This window comes from Python bivittatus, unplaced genomic scaffold (genome assembly GCF_059951505.1).
Source record: "Python bivittatus isolate LINGU-HERP-01145 unplaced genomic scaffold, Pbiv_v1 ctg000480_np1212, whole genome shotgun sequence".
Lineage (NCBI taxonomy): Eukaryota > Metazoa > Chordata > Lepidosauria > Squamata > Pythonidae > Python > Python bivittatus.
The window spans coordinates 65,070,936-65,090,138 of record NW_028277075.1 but is presented as its reverse complement, the minus strand read 5'-3'; the positions used below and the strand labels follow the sequence as shown (position 1 = coordinate 65,090,138).

The window sequence follows — 19,203 nt, the reverse complement described above, 5'->3', positions numbered from 1 at the left end:
CTGTAAGATACACAGAAGACAATAAATATTATTAGCTTATGCAGAGATACATTTCTCCTATGCAGTTGTCCTTAATTCAGCTACCTGGATATACAGGTATCTAGCACTAAGAAAGGATGATTAGGGATGAGACTGGCTGACTCTCTAACAGAATTGCAAAAAGAAAATCAAAATGATTTCACTGTCACTGCCTCTCCTTCTTAGAAATGGAAGAGCCCAGGAAAAAAAAGAGAGAGAGAGGGAGAGAGAGAGAGAGGGAGGGAGGGAGGGAGGGAGGGAGGGAGGGAGGTCAGTTTTCCCAATTAACTATAGCTTAACCTCAGATATTCTGGGATTACAACTCCCCAATAGGAGGCTATGGGCAGGAGAAGGAGTGGAGACTCCAAGAACGCAAGACAGCAGCTTAGGTGTACCAGAATGAATAAATAAATAAATACAGTTGAATAATTCTTCCAGGAGGAACAAATAAAGAAATGAGTGATGCGCAGCTGAACAAGGAATGTTTATCAGCAGTTAGAAGAACAGGCTTAGCATTTAGTTCCCTTTAGTATCCTTAGCTGTGCTGCATCTCCAGCAGCAAAATCCGAATGTTCTTATCTAGTCCTAGAAGGCAGCAAAGAACTTTTAAGAAAAAGACTGAGGACCATATTGATGCTCTGCAAATGCCACTCAGGAGCATTTATGGGGAAGATGCTCAAGGTGGCTATGCTCCTTGCAGAGTGGGCTGCAATATCCATCAAGGCAGCAGCCGCCTGAACCTTCCACCAATGGGTTAAACAAGCTTGCATCCATCTAGCAACTGAGATCTTTCAGAGGGCGGAAACTTGTGGAAAGGGGATAAAGCGATTAAGAGGCTAGCACTATCTTCCTAAGTAGAGTCCAATGGCTTTTGGGATACCCAGATTATATGTAACTGGTACTACTGTATCAACAAAGAATCTGTACACACAAAAACTTGGTGTCTTACAAAATATTTACAGAGATCCTAAAAAATATTTCCCTGGCAAATAAAATTGCCAATGGTCAACGTTATTGATAGCCTATTTTTCAGAGAAGAATTTGGTGTGCTCTGAATGGAAAGTGCAAAAGGGTGGCGTACCAGGATTTTTAGAAAAGAAACCTAGGAACAGGAAGGAGGGGACAGTGAGGTTTGATGTGTGGATATGCAAAAATTTATCATAATTATAGTCTCTTGGATCCTGAAAATACAGAAAACCTGACATTTTAATATGCTGGGTCACTGATACCGATTCATTTGTATCTGCAAAAAGGCTGACGTCTGAGGAACTGAAACCAATGTGGCAAGATTCTCTTTCTCTATCTGGTGTGCCTTCTGCCCCTGGAGCAATCTTGTAAATGCAACTGGAAGGAGACTGTGCATAATCTATAGTCTGTAAGGCTTGATGCTCAAATCCAGACACACAGCTGTAGCAAGTTCAGATCTGAATGAAGCTGGACTTCATTCAGAGTGCTTTCTGGATGAGGAAGCCTGGGCTGATGGGGATTGTATTTGTGCTCTTGCACCCTCCAAAGCAGCTTTTGGAGACACAGTTTTAGTTCTTAGGGCTCATCCACAAGCCACTTTGCCATGCTTTCCTCCCATTCAGGCATCAGGAGGAAATCATGCTGGGGTGGCAACAGATTGAAGTCCACTATTGTGATTCCTTTGAAGACAGAAATCCCCTTGAACAATCTTCAGTATATTTTCTGGCACTGATACCCTTACCTTCACCAAGATCAGTTTGGACTCCTTGGGTTTGGAAGCAGAAAATTGCTGTCCGAAGCACAGATAAATGGTATAGTCAGGAGATGAGCTTCTTTGACCATCACGGAACTCAATCAGTTCTGTTAAAGAGAAAAGTCCAGGATTCATAGCTACATAAGCCAATATATGGATTCAGGAACAGAAAAGCAGGGCAAATAAATACGATCAAATCTAAGGATATTTTCATTGTGTCAGTAATCAATAACCCATTAACCAAGCCTTCCTGAGCTGATTTACAGGTTATGAGGATCTTCTGATGTCTCTCTAAAGATGCCACCATAAAATCCCCTGGCCCAATCCATATTTCAAGTGCTTTCCCAGACACAAGCATACTATTATTAACAGGGCAGGAAAGAATGCAATGAAGCAGCTTCCCCTTGTAATACCTCTGACATAATACCTGTGGCTAACAGCTGTGCAAATATCAACTTAAAGACATCATCTAAGCCAAAATCAGCCAATTCACATTATGGCTTAGCATGCTGCATGAAGCCAGATACTATTTATTTGGTGTGCCTAAATGAAGTTCCATCTTCTTGAACCATAAGACTGCAACTGGGGTCACAGCTTAGTACGGCAGCTGCTTTTCATACAGAATGTCCTAGGTTCAATCTGTCATCTACAAATTAGGCTGGAAAAAATGCCTGATGGAAGCCCTGAAGAACTTTTGCCAAACTATGTTGAGAATACTTGTATAGCTGCGCAGGCACACCTTTCTGCCCCCTGCTTGAGTCCAGCTGCATCATGATCGCTGGCATGAAGCCTTTTCCAACCATCTCCCTCTTCCTGCTACTATAACTGCTGCAGTCCTTGCCTGAAAGACCCAAGCCAGTATGTCCTTGATAAGAAGCTACAACATTTGCCACCTTAGCTTCTATCCTTAGAGGACTCTGTCTTCACTAAGCCTTATGAGACAACAGTTTTCAAGAACATAAAACAATGGTAGCATAGCTATAACAATACTAAGCAGAAGACGGTTAGGAAAGATTCTAATTAGCTTTCTTTAATTATTTCAACACAGATGACACAACCCCTGATCTGAGCACAAGGCCCTTTCCATAAAAAAGAATATCTGGCTCTGGCCTAGATCCTCACCTTGAAAGAACTGTTCATAGTTGAAGATTTCAGTTTCAACATTCCTTGGCAGCAATTTACATGGAGGGTCCTGAGACCGATTGTCCAGCTCCTTGGAGAATGCACAGAAGACCTTACAGGGGCCAAGTCGCTCGGCCCAGATCTTCCCGTTTTTCTGATATAACAATAAATTTGCAGTCTGTAGTGCAATCAAGGTATGCTGAATTTGCTTCTGATCCGTCAGCACCTCTGGGTTTGGAAACTGTATGATCTGTGCATTGTGCTGGTTGTGGCAGTTCTGCTGGTTGTAGGTGAACATGCAGCTGTTTACTTCTGCTTCACGCTGTAGCTTCTCACGGTAGAAGATAGAGACCTGTATGGTACATTGGGCAGCTTCTGCAAGAGCCAAGATTACACAGTATAATGGAAGGAGGCTCAGTATCTCTACATCTACGAAGTCTTGCATGCTGACTAAGCATTAGCGGAAAACAGAGAAGACAGAAAAAGGGGTTTGGAAAGGAACAGGCAGAGAATGATCACATATCTGATTCAGACATTCTCATCAACTAGGCAAAATAGGTTAACAAGAACATCTTGGGGGAAAAGGAAAAGGGATATTTTACAAAGGATTTTGCAATAGGTCTACTGGTCAAAACAGAAATCATAAAATTCTAAAATATTTAGAGGTCTGCCTAAAAGTTGAGGACAGCCCTTCTTTTGCCAGGAAGAAGCCGAAGGGACATAAAATAGAGACATTCCAGATACACAAACCCAAAAGTTAATATTTGTCATTGGGATTACAACTGTGAAAAGTGGTCACATTTTAAAGCAGGTGTTTGCTTTGAACTTTCTAGCACCTGTCTGATGTACATTCCTTATAAAGTAAAGGCAGGTAATCTATACTATCTCATGGTAAGGAGGGGTTTGGCCAACTCTCCCTTCTTTCCAATTAAAAGGTATAATTTTTTTTTAGCTGTTGCTGCTTAGATACTTTTATTAATTGCCCTCATGAGCCCACAGAAAATCCCTTCACTGACCTATAGGGTTCTGAGAAGGAACATTGTTGATGGCTGGTTCATCTGTTGGGATGGCAGCTGAAGGTTCAAATACACTCTGTTCCATCATGGTTTGCTGGTTTGCTATTAGCGGATAGCCATTCCTTGCTTCATTATTCATCACTCCATTTTCTTGAGGCTCTTCATCCAGATAAATGTTATCGACGAAACAGCTGGTATTATAGACAGCTCCTTCTAATATAAAGGAGAAACACCTTGAATATTCTCAAATCAAAAGCCACAAGTATTATATTTTAGCCACTGAGCCACCTTCACACTGGGATTTCAACATCGTAGATCTGACACATACTTCTTGCTCAACAAAAACAAAATCTCTATTTTACTGGGGGAAGACTAGGGTGACATGTCAAAATCAGAAAGAGTTTGGTGGAAAAGAAGCTGAGCAATAGAAGTGTTGGCTGGCAGCTAAAAGTCCTACAATGGCAACAGTGGGTTAGACACCTCCAGTGGCTGATGAAAATGGACCGTGTACTGTTCATTTCCATCCAGAATAATGTTGACTGGTAAACCTAAGACAGACTGCAATTGACACTAATTAGGATTTATGAGCCATTAGGTGAGACTGGGAGATGACTCACTAAAATACAACCCTGGAAAGAACAGCAGTGAACGAGAAAGATGACCTTAAGGTTTGGCTAGGGTTGAACAGGGCAGACAAGCGTCTGCCTGCCAAAGAATTAATTAATTAATTAAGCAGCCAGTCACCTATCTTCTCTTCAGTCAGGGAGAGCAAATGGAACAATGCCATTTCATTAAGCAAGTCCTTTCTTTAGATCTAAAGTGGTCAATGGGAAGTAGGGCTGAGGGGCTGGGGTCGGAATAATTCACACGTTAGGAACAGACACGTTAGGTATGTATCATCCTGTGTACAGATTTGCTTACTTAGAATGGTTTTGGAAACAAATGCAGATCTAGAGGGAAAAATGATTGTTTGGTACTTTTACTTTAGACCATGTCAAGCTATCAAGTCAAGAGGCGAGAAAATGCTTGCTAAGAATGCGAAGAAATCATGAAGCTGGTGAAAAGGTAAGACAACTTGTATACCTTTACGAGTAAAGTAAGAGAAAAATCAGGAAAAGTGTGTGATCTTGCTCTGCCTCCATCGTATCTTGAACCCTTTCTCTGTGCCTCCAGTGACAACAGCCATTCCCTGCACTGCCCTATAGAACAAAGTAATAACCAAGTGCCTCTCCCCTTTATGTTTTTGTCATTAATTAGTTTCCTAATCCCCCAAGACAGAGAGGTTTCCTCTCCAAGTATGGAGTGTTTAATTGGGAGTAAGGAGACAGCCAAGTAAACTCTCACTTTCTGCTGGATAAGCAATTAGCCTGGATTTTTTTTAGTCCTCTCCTACCTTTAATAAGCTTCCAAGGTCTGGGGAAATGGAAGTAGGAAGAGGGGAACTATCTTTTGACAGTGCAAATAGGAATTTAAGCCAGCACAGTGATCCAGTTTAAGGAAAGTTTATTAAAGAAGAAAGTAAAAATAGGACAGTGGAGTAAACCACCAAGAAGGCATAATAAGAAATAAACAAAATCCTACTATCAGGAAACAAGTGCATCTAGAGTTTCCACTAAGGCAACTCCCTTGGCCCAAGAGATCTATTTCCTGGGTTCAGCAGCTTTATTTATAATACCTCAATCAGGCAAGATGATGCACAACCTAAACTGATTCCTGAGTGTACTGATAGACTGTATTAGGACCAAGAAGTTGCTCCCTGACAACAGGGAAGCCCTATGGACGAGTTCCTATTCCAAAATATTAAATTCATAGTCTTAAGAAATTATCTAACTTTCATGCTCAGAAATTAAATCCCATATTCAGAAAATAATCTAGGTCAAGAGAGGGCAACCTGCAGCCACCCGTGACTTTCTTTACAGCCTTGACTGTACCCTGAGATGACACTGCTAGTCTGCCACCATATTTCACTACACAATTTCTAGTGAATTTTTGTTGGGAAATTAAATATAATAGGCGTGTTAACCCTCTGGTAGCTTTAACACAACTGTAAAAACGGATCCTTGCCTGCCCTTCCCCAAATTAAAACAGAGACAAACCTGCTTGAAATCCCACCTCCTCTTGTAATATCATAGCACCATCTGCCCATTGCAGCTCACAGCCCTTGGCCTGAAAAGCAGAACCCAACTCTGATGAAAGATGCTCAAATAGCAAGAACATTCCCAACTAACCAAATCTCTATGCCTGAAAGTCCAATGAAGATCAGAGGTAAAAAATGAAGGTGAGGTTTCTGCAAAGGTGGGGGACGTGGATAGCAATAGAAGGAGTTCCTTAACCTCATTCTGATCATACAAAAATATACAGTGATTGAAAGTTAATTCCAGTCCAATAAAAAATGTGGCATCCACCACTTTCAAGAACACCCAAATTAAAACCATCACATTAGGGGGGAATATTTTACCCAACCCCTATTGCTATTACATTAACTTCACATAACCTTCAAGCTCTTGGGGTTTATGTATGAGCATGTCCATGTATGCATGTGGGTGAGAAAGAGAAGGTGTGCGTGTGTAAGTACTAACTGGTAAATCTTCTATCCTGGGCTGCTGTCACATCTGTGTCTTTGCTCCAATGAAAATAATCTAGTTCTGAAGAAGAGCAGCAAATCTCAGAGGTAACTATGCGCTTTCCTCATTAGAACAGACTACTAATTGACTAAGTTCCAGTGTTTTGGGTGGTTCTACCTCAAGTGGAAGCAAATTCTCTCTTGAATGTTGTATAGTTGATTTTCATCCAAAATATAAATGCTTTGATAGATGCATGTTTGAAGAATTATGGGAATAACAGCCTGTTTGAATTCACACATTGTGCTAAGCTACAGTCTGGTTCAGCTGGTTGTGGTCTAGCACAAAGTGTGACCTTAGTCTAATCTTTCTTCCTTAAGAGTTATTAGTTGTCCTTGGGCAGGAACTTCACATAGTGAAACTTCAACCTGCTCTTTTCTTATATAGTCTTCCATTTGGGTTGAACTCAACTAGGTAGGCTGCAGAATACTTTACTCACCCAATTGGTTAAATTGATTTGTACCAGGAAAGTTTTGTTGAGCGTGTGACACTGGAAAAGCAATGGTGGACTGGGAAATCTCATTTGTTGTGTTTGCAGGTAGCCACTGGGGCCCTTCTTGATAATGGTTATTTGCCACAGGTTCAACCATTCCCTATAGGTAAGCAGCCATTTTGGTTGACCTGAGGGATTTCACAGGAACTTCTTTGTTCATACCGAATAGCATTCCTTGGTGAATTTGGAAAAAAATAAAACAAGGTAACTAGCAGGAAGAATCTACAGCCTCTATAACAGATAAGAACAAAATATAATAAAAAGAGTTTTGTAGGTAACCCCTCTTAATGTACTTTCTCTAGCCACTGGTTTTCTCCGTAACACTCCCTTTGTTTCTGTTGGATACAAACCTAGCATGAAGACATTACATGCCTAATTTAATGGAGCTGAAGAAACAGTCCAGAACACAAGAATTTAAGCAACTGGCACAAGAACATTTCACTGAGGGAACAAAAATGTGTTTGGTAGGGAGGTCAAGGGGAGTCACCTGTTTTTCTCCTTTCTTTTCCCTTTTTTTCAGTCCAGACTAGTCCTCACCCAGAGAGGCAGATAAGGAAGACATGTAAGGAAATTTGGCTAGGAGAATTAGCAGGAAAGACTCCAAGCAATATGTGAAGGATCCATCACTGTGATCTGCAAAGTATGTGCTATGTGTCTTTCTGCTTGACATTGTAGAGGGCGTAGGGAATGGCCTTGAAGGATGGAAGGAAGAGCCATTTCCAAGGCAATGATATACAGCCAAGGACTCAAGTCAAGAAAGCAGAACACAAAGGCAGAAGGAGGCCAAGATGGGGACTCAGGATTTCAAAAGAAACTACAACAAAGAGGCCAATAGCTGGTGTCACTCAAAATCTCAGTTGTTTTTCCATCAACGTATAGAGTATGGAAACAGAGAACTAGAGATTCTAACTCAGAAAGACATGTGATCACTCAAACCTGGTGAGATAACATTCAGAATTGGCACTAAGTACCAGAAGACTATGATTTCTTCAGAAGGAACAGACTCAAGAGAAAGGGTGGGGGGTGTTGCACAATATACAAAGAAAGAATATACTATCACAAAAATTCAGGAATTAGAATATGGACATCCTGTTGAGATTATCTAGGTAAGAATCAAAGGAGAGAGAAGTAAAAGTAATACCACCATGGGAGTTTCTTACACACCATCTGGACAGGCAGAAGATACTGATGAGGATTTTCTGTATCAGATGACCAGTCTTTTGAAGTGTTACACAATAATAATAATAATAATAATAATGAGAGATTTCAGTTTTCTGGATATCTGCTGGGAATCTAACTCTGCCCAAAATCAGAGGTCCAACAAATTTTTATCTTGTCATGTTGACAACTTCATTTCTCAGAAGGTGGAAGAAAAAGCAAGGGAGCTATCCTCAATTTAATCCTCATCAATATGAAAGAACTGGCTCAAGAAGTGAAGATAACTGGTGCCTTGGAGGAAAGCAAATGTGTTGTCCTTGAATTTGTGATAACCAAGAGAGGAAGCACTTCAGTAGAGAGGACTCTGATGAACTCAGAGGAAAGATAGATTGCATCCTTGGTTTTCAAAAAAGTGTCCAGGAAGAATGAGAAATCCCATAAACAAGATACTGAAGGTGCAACTGCAAGCAATTCCCACAAGATGGAAAAATGGGGAAAATCTAAGGAGGTCAGTATGGATATATGCAGAGCTTTTTAAAATGTCAAAGAGGGGGAAAAACAGCATGAAAAAGAAGGAAGGCAACATAACCAAAGTATACAAGGTAGTCTCCAGAAATCGTAGAACCACAAAAGTTAATGTTCAGAATGTCCTGATGCTTGCAAAACACACGTACAACAAAAAAACAGTTTTCTGGGCATGTTCAAAAAGGGGAAGGAAGACCTGGGGAACTACAGACTTGTCAACTTGGCATCTATACCGGGCAAGGTCTTCAAACAGATTATCAAGCAGCATCTTTCTGATCATTCACATAGACACGCTACAATTAACAGGAGCCAGCTTGAGTTTGTCACAAACAAACTGTGTCAGACATCTCATCTTTGTTATAGAATGACTAGCATAGCATATCAGGGGAATATTATAAACCTAGTGTATCTGAACTTCATCAAGGTCTTTGATAAAATGATTTATGATACGCTACTTAACAGAATGCTAAAGATGATACCACTGTTAGATGGACTCACAGTTGGCTGAATGATCACACCCAAAAAGGTCTCGCTAATGGCTTCAACCCCTTCATGGATCACTGCCTTGTCGTGGCGAAGGGGCTTGCGTAACTCAGCGAAGCCATGAGCTATACCGTGCAGGGCCACCCAAGACGGACAGGTCATGATGGAGAGTTCTGACAAAATGTGGTCCACTGGAGAAGGAAATGGCAACCCACTCCAGTATCCTTGCCAAGAAAACCCCATGGACAATGTTAAAAGGCTAAAAGATATGACACCGGAAGATGAGCCCCTCAGGTCGGAAGGTGTCCAATATGCGACTGGGGAAGAGTGGAGGGCATTTCCAAGTAGCTCCAGAAAGAGTGAAGCGGCTGGGCCAAAGCCGAAAGGACGTTCAGCTGTGGATGTATCTGGAAGCAAAAAGAAGGTCCGATGCTGTAAAGAACAATATTGTATAGGTACCTGGAATGTAAGATCTATGAACCAAGGCAAGCTGGATGTGGTCAAACATGAGATGACAAGATTGAACGTCGACATCTTGGGAATCAGTGAATTGAAATGGACGGGAATGGGTGAATTTAATTCAGGTGACCATTATATCTACTACTGTGGCCAAGAAACCCTTAGAAGAAATGGAGTTGCACTCATAGTCAATAAGAGAGTGGGAAAGGCAGTAATGGGGTACAACCTCAAAAACGACAGAATGATCTCAGTGCGTATCCAAGGCAAACCATTCAACATCACAGTAATCCAAGTCTATGCCCCAACCACTGATGCCGAAGAAGCTGAAGTTGACCGCTTCTATGAAGACCTACAACACCTTCTAGAACTAGCACCAAAAAAAGATGTCCTTTTCATCATAGGGGATTGGAATGCTAAAGTAGGAAGTCAAGGAGTAATCGGAATAACAGGCAAGTTTGGCCTTGGAGCACAAAATGAAGCAGGGCAAAGGCTAATAGAATTCTGTCAAGAGAACAAGCTAGTCATAGCAAACACTCTTTTCCAACAACACAAGAGACGACTCTACACATGGACATCACCAGATGGTCAATACCGAAACCAGATTGATTACATACTTTGCAGCCAAAGATGGAGAAGCTCTATACAGACAGCAAAAACAAGACCAGGAGCTGACTGTGGCTCAGATCATGAGCATCTTACTGCAAAATTTAGGCTTAAATTGAAGAATGTAGGGAAAACCACTAGACCACTCAGGTATGACTTAGATCATATTCCTTGTGAGTACACAGTGAAGGTGATGAATAGATTTAGAGGATTAGATTTGGTAGACAGAGTGCCTGAAGAACTATGGACGGAGGTCTGTAACATTGTACAGGAGGCAGCAACTAAAACCATCCCAAGGAAAAAGAAATGCAAGAAAGCAAAATGGCTGTCTGATGAGGCATTACAAATAGCTGTGGAAAGAAGGAATGTAAAAAGCAAGGGTGAAAGGGAAAGATATAAGGAACTGAATGCAGATTTCCAGAGAATAGCAAGGAGGCCTTCTTAAATGAACAATGCAAAGAAATTGAGGAAAACAATAGAATGGGGAAGACTAGAGATCTCTTCAAGAAAACTGGAAATATCAAAGGAACGTTTAGTGCAAAGATGGGCATGATAAAGGACAAAAAAGGCAGGGACCTAACAGAAGCAGAAGAGATTAAGAAGAGGTGGCAAGAATACACAGAAGAACTATACAAGAAAGATCTTAATGTCCCTGATGTCCATGCTGGTGTGGTCATTGACCTTGAGCCAGACATCCTAGAGAGTGAAGTCAAGTGGGCCTTAGGAAGCATTGCTAACAACAAAGCTAGTGGAGATGACAGTATTCCAGCTGAGTTATTTAAAATATTAAAAGATGATGCTGTTAAAGTGCTGCACTCAATATGCCAGCAAGTTTGGAAAATGCAACAGTGGCCACGGGATTGGAAAAGGTCAGTTTACGTTCCAATTCCAAAGAAGGGCAATGCCAAAGAATGCTCAAACTATCGCACAATTGCACTCATTTCACATGCTAGCAAGGTTATGCTCAAAATCCTACAAGCTAGGCTTCAGCAGTACCTGAACCGAGAACTACCGGATGTACAAGCTGGGTTTCGAAGAGGCAGAGGAACTAGAGATCAAATTGCCAACATTCGCTGGATCATGGAGAAAGCACGAGAGTTCCAGAAAAACATCTACTTCTGCTTCATTGACTATGCAAAAGCCTTTGATTGTGTGCATCACAACAAACTGTGGCAAATTCTTAAAGAGATGGGGGTACCAGACCATCTTACCTGTCTCCTGAGAAATCTGTATGCGGGCCAAGAAGCAACAGTTAGAACCGGTCACGGAACAACCGATTGGTTCAAAATAGGGAAAGGAGTACGACAAGGTTGTATACTGTCACCCTGCTTATTTAACCTATATGCAGAGTACATCATGAGAAATGCCAGGCTGGAAGAATCACAAGCCAGAATTAAGATTGCAGGGAGAATCATCAATAACCTAAGATATGCAGACGATACCACCCTAATGGCAGAAAGTGAAGAAGAACTAAAGAGCCTCTTGATGAGGGTGAAAGAGGAGAATGTGAAAGCTGGCTTGAAACTCAACATTAAAAAAACTAAGATCATGGCATCTGGACCCATCAATTCCTGGCAAATAGAAGGGGTAGAAATGGAAGCAGTAACAGACTTCATTTATTTGGGCTCCAAGATCACCGCAGACGGAGATTGCAGCCATGAAATTAAAAGACGCTTGCTCCTTGGGAGGAAAGCTATGGGAAACCTAGATAGCATATTAAAAAGCAGAGACGTCACCTTGCCGACAAAGATCCGCATAGTCAAAGCTATGGTTTTTCTAGTAGTAATGTATGGCTGTGAGAGCTGGACCATAAAGAAGACTGAGTGCCGAAGAACTGATGCCTTTGAACTGTGGTGCTGGAGAAGACTCTTAAGAGTCCCCTGGACTGCTAGGAGGTCAAACCAGTCAATCTTAAAGGAAATCAACCCTGATTGTTCATTGGAAGGATTGATAATGAAGCTCAAGCTCAGATACTTTGGTCACCTAATGTGAAGAGAGGAGTCTTTGGAAAAGACCCTGATGCTGGGAAAGATTGAAGGCAAAAGGAGAAAGGGACGGCAGAGGATGAGATGGTTAGATAGCATCACTGAAGCAATGAGCATGAAACTGAGCAAACTCAGGGAGGCAGTGAAGGACAGGAAGGCCTGGCGCAATATGGTTCATGGGGTCACGAAGAGTTGGACACGACTTAACGACTGAACAAATGGCTTCAAATTAGATTGGAGGGAGTATTGAGTGGAATACCACAGGGTTCTGTTCTGGGTCCTAAGTTGTTCAACATTTTTATTAATAACTTGGAGGATGGAATTAAGGGGACATTTTTCAAGTCTGCAGATGACACAAAGATCAGAGAGGTGTCTAATACTTTTGAGGAGAGAAGGATGATTCAAAAAGATCTAGACCAGTGATGGCGAACCTTTTGGGCTTGATGTGTCAAAAATTCAGAAAATGCCTAACTTGACTCTGCTGGCATGTCACCCCCCCCTGAAAAAAAGAGAAATAATTCTTTACATCTTCATTTATTTTAAAAAAATACACTCCAGTCATGTGTGGTGCTATGTATTATATAAAGAAACATCAAATAATTACAAAAATGAAATATGAGTAAAACAAACTCAGTTCCTTTGTTTTGGGAGAATAGTTGTTGTCGGGTGTGGTGAACACTGGCATGTCACCCAAAATGTGGCGTATCATTGACATGCATCATAGGTTCGCCATCACTAATCTAGGCAGTATTGAACAGTGGGGTGAAATAAATGGAAGAGAATTTAACAGGGAAAATATACAATTCTGCAAATAAGCAGGAAAAATGTAAGGCACAAGTACAGGATGGGGAAGACCTGATTTGGCAGTAGTACATGCGAAAGGCACCTAGGTATCCTTGTTTGGCCATAAGTTAAACATGAGCCAACAGTGTGATACAGGTGCTAAATAGGCAAGTGCTATCTTGGGGTGTATTAACAGGATCATAGAAAGTAATTGTTCCATTCTACTCTGCTCTGGTCAGACTCTACTTAGAGTACTGTGCCCAGGTCTAGTCAACCACAGTTCAAAAAGGACAGTGATTTGTTGGAGCAAGTTCAGAGAAGGACTACCAAGATAGTGAAGAGTCTGGAAACCAAACCCTTTACGGAATGATTAAAGGGCCTCAGTATGTATACTGTTCAGAAAATAACAGTTGATACGACAGCAGTCTTCAAACATCTGAAGGGTTGTCATCTGGAAGAGGCAGGACTTATTTTCTATTGCTCCAGAGAGTGGGACTAGAACTCACATGTAAAATTTGAAGAAACATGGTTCAGGCTGGGCATCAAGAAGAACTTCCTAACTGAACTGTCAGCCATTAGAATAGGTTGCTATGTGACTTGGTGAGTTCTCCTGCACTATGGGCCTTCAACCAGAGGCTGGAAAGACATCTGTCAGAGATGCTCTAGTGCAATGTTTCTCAACCTTGGCAGCTTGAAGATGCGTGGATTTCAACTCCCAGAATGCTGGCTGGGGAATTCTGGAAGTCCACACATCTTCAAGTTGCCAAGGTTGAGAAACACTGCTTCAGTGCATCCTGTACTGAGCAGGGAGTTGAAATAGGTGAACTCCAAGGTAGTTTCCAGTTCCATGATTTTGTGATTCATTTTTCAAAGTCCATGTTTAGACTCACCTATCGGGTTACTGGAATCCATAGTTACTGCTGGGGCCCATGAGACCTGCTGCATTTCAGTCAGATTCAATTGGGACTGCTGAATAATCCACTGGAGTGCATCATCACTGGTCTGGTAGAAATTGCCTGCTGCATTCTCATTTGGCACTACAGCACCTGCATATACATTAATATTCACTGTTAACAAGGTTTTTGCATTGGCATGTTACAGGATAAACTCACTCAGCCTACTGATCTTACCAACATTAAATACAACACTCAGCATCAATTATGCACAGATTCTTGGGGAATCTCTGCAACCCACACCATTGGATTGCACTGGTTGCTAACTGTGTGCTCATGAGCATTAACAAAGGGACAGCCAATGGAAAATATGCTTGATATGCATTTGGGAACAGGAAGCCCACAGTGTCAGAGCACAGTATTATCTCAGTTCAGTGAAGCATCTGATTATCAAAACTTTAGATTAGGCAGATGTGTTTTAAAAGGATAACCCTAACCCTTCCATATTTTTTGAATGAGCCCTTGGAATGATCATTTCTGACCTCCAATTCAGTCCCAATTCCCCAAAATGCCATTAAAAACCACAAAAGTTTTAAAGGTTAAGGAAAGCCTAGCATAACAAACACCAAAGGTCCCCAAAGCCCAAAGAAATAAAGAGCCTTTGTCATCTTAAACTCCAAAAATGTGGAAGCCATCCAGACCTTAGGGCATGAAGTGTTTCAAAGGGGTGGGGCAGCCAGAGGGAGCCCCTGCCTGTTTGATCTTGAGGGGAAGGGGGGGGGTGAAGCATCGTATCCTAAGCTGATGACACAGGACAAGCATACTCAGTTTGGAGAAGATGGTCCCATTGGTGGCATGATGGCCCCATTAGTCTCATAGGGCTGTATGGCATTCCACGTCTAGTTCAAAACCAGCTGTCAAGTCCACAAAGTCCAAACCCCAATTTAGAAGAATTCTCGTGAAACCAGGCCTGGTTCAGATAAATGCTCCTTTATTGGTTGGTACATGCAGCTTGAAGCAAAGCATTGCTAAAACTAAAGCCTGTGTAAAGTTCCCTCTACTTATCCCCCCACCCCCCTTACTACATTGGCACCAAAATCCTTTCTCACAGAATGGTGGCCTCGTGCATTCCTCCCATTGATAACACAGTTCTTCCCAGCCTTCAGACTACCACTGGTTTTGTCTGCATTCAGGTCTTGCTGTAAATTCCCATATCAGTTTGAGCGCCTCTCCATCTCATAGCAATAACTCAAACACGACTATACACTACCACCACCACCCCAGCTACAAATGGCAGAATCAAATCAAGCAAACACCCATTGACTGCTATACCTTTTTAAAAATGACATTTGACTGATGCAGGTTCTGACATCAGCCCTTTGAACTGGACATGGAAATGCACTGAAAACCAATGCAGTGCCCAGGAAATCCTACGGGAACAGCTGTCACCTATCAGGAAGTAGGCTGCCTGTTGCACCAGCTGAAGTTTCTGGGTAGTCTTCAAAGGCAGCCTCAAGCACAACACACTGCAGTGACCTGTTCTGGGGATAATGAGGGCATGAGTGGCGGTTGCCAAAGCCTCCTATTCCAGAAAGGGCCTCAACTGGCACCCAAGCAAAACTGAACAAAGCTCTCCTGGCCTCTGGCTCCCCTTACTGATCGAGTAGAAACCGTACATTTAAGAGGACCCCCAGGCCATAGGCCTGCTCCTTTGGGAGGCTGCATCCCATCCAGAGACAGAGATAGGACTGCTGCCAACCTGCACTCCGTTTTGACAGGATGCAGTTTCAGCCCACTTCATCCCATCCTGTCCCTTATGGTCTCCAGACATCAGGAAAGAACACCCACTGCATTTCTTGTCTGGCCTGGGTGGAGATATATAACTGGATATCATCAGCATAATGACTGCTTACTCCAAATAGAAGGACCTCAGCCAGGTGTTTCATGTTGATATTAAACAATATGAGGGCGAGAGAGTGCCCTCAATTCCCATACATTGCAAGTGGTCCAAAAGAATGCCATGGCTGATAGTACCGAATGCTTCTAAGAAATTCAATAAGACCAGGTGGGCTGCACTCATGCCATCCAGGTCCCAACAAAAATCATCTACCAGAGTGACCAGTACAGCTTCAGTCCCACAATCCCAAGTCTGAAATCTGACCAAAAAGGGAGTTTATCTAAATTTGCTTCATCAAGGATTCTTTGCAACCGCAGCTATACCGCTTTCCTCAAAACCTTCGCTAACAAGTGATCCAATACAGCTGGATTGAGATAGCCGCTTCAGGAGTTGTCAGGAAAGTACAATGGTCAGGTTTTCATCATGGCCAGACACTGTTCAGCATAGTAATAGATTAAGCCTAAGAAATACACTGTAATTTAAAAAGCCCCCCCCCTTCATTTTCACATCAATAATTCAACAATGGGCATTATTAGACATAACTGGCAGCCCAAATTTCTAATCCTTAATTTAGAAATCCAAGTGGAAGTTTTAATAATTAAAAAAAATCAGTTCAGGATATGTTTTAACTATTTCATAGGCATAAAGTTGCCTGCAACTGTGGGTCCAGCTGAAGCACAGCACTGAAAATGGGCACATTTATACTTGTCATTATCAAATATGTTTCATCCCAGTCTAGCAAGATAATCAAGGCTTCTACCCCAACCAACACTTGTAGCAATAAATGAGCGCCCACAACGTCTGTCACCTTACCTGGCATTCCACTTTCCAGTGTCAAAGTTCGAAAAGCAGCATCTATCTCCAGCTGCGAACCAGACAAAAGGTTTTATCACACATACTGAGAAATGCCTTGTGAAAATGTTCATTACGTGCCAATCAACCTTTCTTGATGTTACACTTAAAAAGCTTACCCCATGATACTGCCATATTTTTCAGTAATCAATTCTCTCTCAATTTAAAACACAAATGCTACCTCAGGTCTTCCAAATTATATTACATGCATATTATGCAGGAGGATGCAAGGGTCGCTGCTATCAAAGCTGCAGGCTTAAAAGTGTATAGTTCATACCTCCAGTTTAAACCTATATGGGTCAGATTGACCCATTAGACAGGAAACTGCTGTGTATTCTTTTCCATGAACAAGGAAAAGGGAGAGCAAAAGCAGTGTAGGCCCGCCTTGAAAATGTTAGTAAATTCGGAATTTAAGAGGACAGATCCTGGTATGACAACTCAATAGTAAATGTACACTTGACATGCAGAGAGCCTCAAATTGAAACCCTATCACGTCCAGGAAGGGTGAGGAAAGACTCCAGTCTAAATTCCCACACAGAAGGTGCCAGTCCATGTCAACAATACTTGATCCAAAGGATCAGCAGACTGACTTAGCATAAGGCAACTTCTAGACTACTTGGGGCTTCTAGATATTCCTCTTATCCAGGCACTGAACATTTCCAATTTCATTAATTAATTAAAATTTATTGGCAGCTCAATTCCAGTGGACTCTGGGCAGCATACAAAACTAGAGAAAACATAAAAACAGCTAAAAACATTAAATAAGTCAGACAGCCCAGACTAAAATAATCTAATGTACACCAAAATCAACAGAATGGTTGCATTATGTGTCTTTAATAGCAAGCTCTAGTACCAAAATGTAATGCATCTTCCATAGAAAAGAATGCGGTAGAGAAACATTTAAATCAAGCTTCTGGACAATGTAGGTTTTATACTCTTATTACAAACTTGGTTAAAACAAGAGCAACTTTTGGCCTCACACCTGAGAATTATCTCAGTTCGAGCACTGGTAGATGGAACTCATCTGGAAAATTCTTGGATGCAAGTGTTCTAAACAACTAACACAAGAATCAAGGATGCTTCCAAACTACGTGCCTAAAAGGTAATTGGATGTTCACATTTAGTCAGTTGTGTAAGGCCTCCCAATAACAAGATACTAATATAATTTGCTAGTTTTACAACTGAAGAAAAAAATCTTGGGACATGTCAAAACCACATCTTAAGCTATCAAACAATTCCAGCAAGAGAAGGCAAAGGCACAGCACTTCACAAGACCTTGAATGCTTCAGTGAGAATATGTTGCATATACTTCACCTCCCTTGAAATAGATATGATAAAACAGATAAACAGCAGCATCTCTCTGACTTTGAATGATCTTAAAAAGATAGCAAGGTTGGGTCTGGTTAATACTTAGGTGGTGAACCATTGAGAAATACTAGGGCTATAAGCTAAACAGAAAGATATATCAGGAACTGAGTTCGACTGTAAATAAGTTTTACAAAGTAACCTCTGAGTCAGAAATAGATTTTCAGCCAACCCGAAATACTTCATTTATAAATAAGTTGATTATCTAGATGCTGTTTCTCTAGAGACAGGGTTTTTTTTCCAATCCTGTAAATATCCCCATAATCTTTGTATCCATATGCTTTTCAATTTTGTCAGCTCATGGATTATTTGTTATGAATCCCTTCAGTGATTTTCCATACAATAAACTGTTTATGTTGACCAATTCCAAACTTAATGTTTTCAGTGGTTCCACTGCCCTCTCAAATCCAGCTATCACAACAAGTGTTACCGATCTGTACCTGTGGTAGGTGTGTAGGCTGGTGCAAAGCTGAACATTCTTCACCGTATGGACTGAAATGTGATGCTTCAGCTTCATAGTCACTCCCATTATCTTAAAGAGGGGACAACAGCAAAAATAGAAATTGAGAATTTCATGTTTTTATTAACAATTAAATTCAATATTTACACACTGAGCATAAGCTATATTGAGTCACAAGTAATACCACCTAGAATTGCACATAACTGGTAATATACTGGACTTCTGTCTCCAACTCTTATTAGGTCTGGGCGTTTTGTTAATGTTTTTTGAGTCAAGAAAGCATATTGTACAACTCTAATTTCTCTCCTGCAGCTGCACATCAGCAGAACTACTACTTTGCCAACATGCTTGGTAGTAATTGTTAGCCTTACTCAGTAGTGTATAAGCTTAGCTTTTAAAAGCTGATACCAAAATTGCACAATCCCATGTGCACTTCAAAAACCGTACTTCCCCTCAGGAGTATCAAATCCAAGCTCACTGACTTGGGTTTCACAATCCTGACACATGTCACAGCTCCCATCCCTGGGACAAGGGGCATCTTCCTTTATGCAGGATGCAGGGCTTCCACCAACTCCCCCATATATGGACATCTGGAGACACTTTTCACATCAATGCTAAAGGATGGGTGGCATGGGTGGAGCATGGGATAGTGTGAATAGAGAAAACTCACGTGTGATCTCATGAAGGGAAGCTGCATGGACATATCTACAGAGCATACCAGTACTTTTCCCTGTTACTCTCCCCCACCCC

General features: G+C 41.5%; 1 protein-coding gene across 2 annotated transcripts in view; it reads right to left on the bottom strand.

Annotated features, from left to right (window-relative positions):
* IRF7 (interferon regulatory factor 7) overlaps window positions 1-19,203 on the bottom strand; it is a 36,851-nt gene that overhangs the window by 6,490 nt on the left and 11,158 nt on the right. The window contains exons 5-10 of one of the 2 annotated variants that reach the window (XM_088146107.1): window positions 18,434-18,525; window positions 16,590-16,641; window positions 13,877-14,032; window positions 3,877-4,089; window positions 2,861-3,235; window positions 1,727-1,845 (exon numbers count right to left, since the gene is read on the bottom strand). In XM_088146107.1, coding sequence (XP_088002233.1) covers window positions 1,727-1,845; window positions 2,861-3,235; window positions 3,877-4,089; window positions 13,877-14,032; window positions 16,590-16,641; window positions 18,434-18,525 — 1,007 coding nt within the window. The remainder of the gene's footprint in view (window positions 1-1,726; window positions 1,846-2,860; window positions 3,236-3,876; window positions 4,090-13,876; window positions 14,033-16,589; window positions 16,642-18,433; window positions 18,526-19,203) is intronic. The other variant, XM_088146108.1, reaches the window with a different exon arrangement.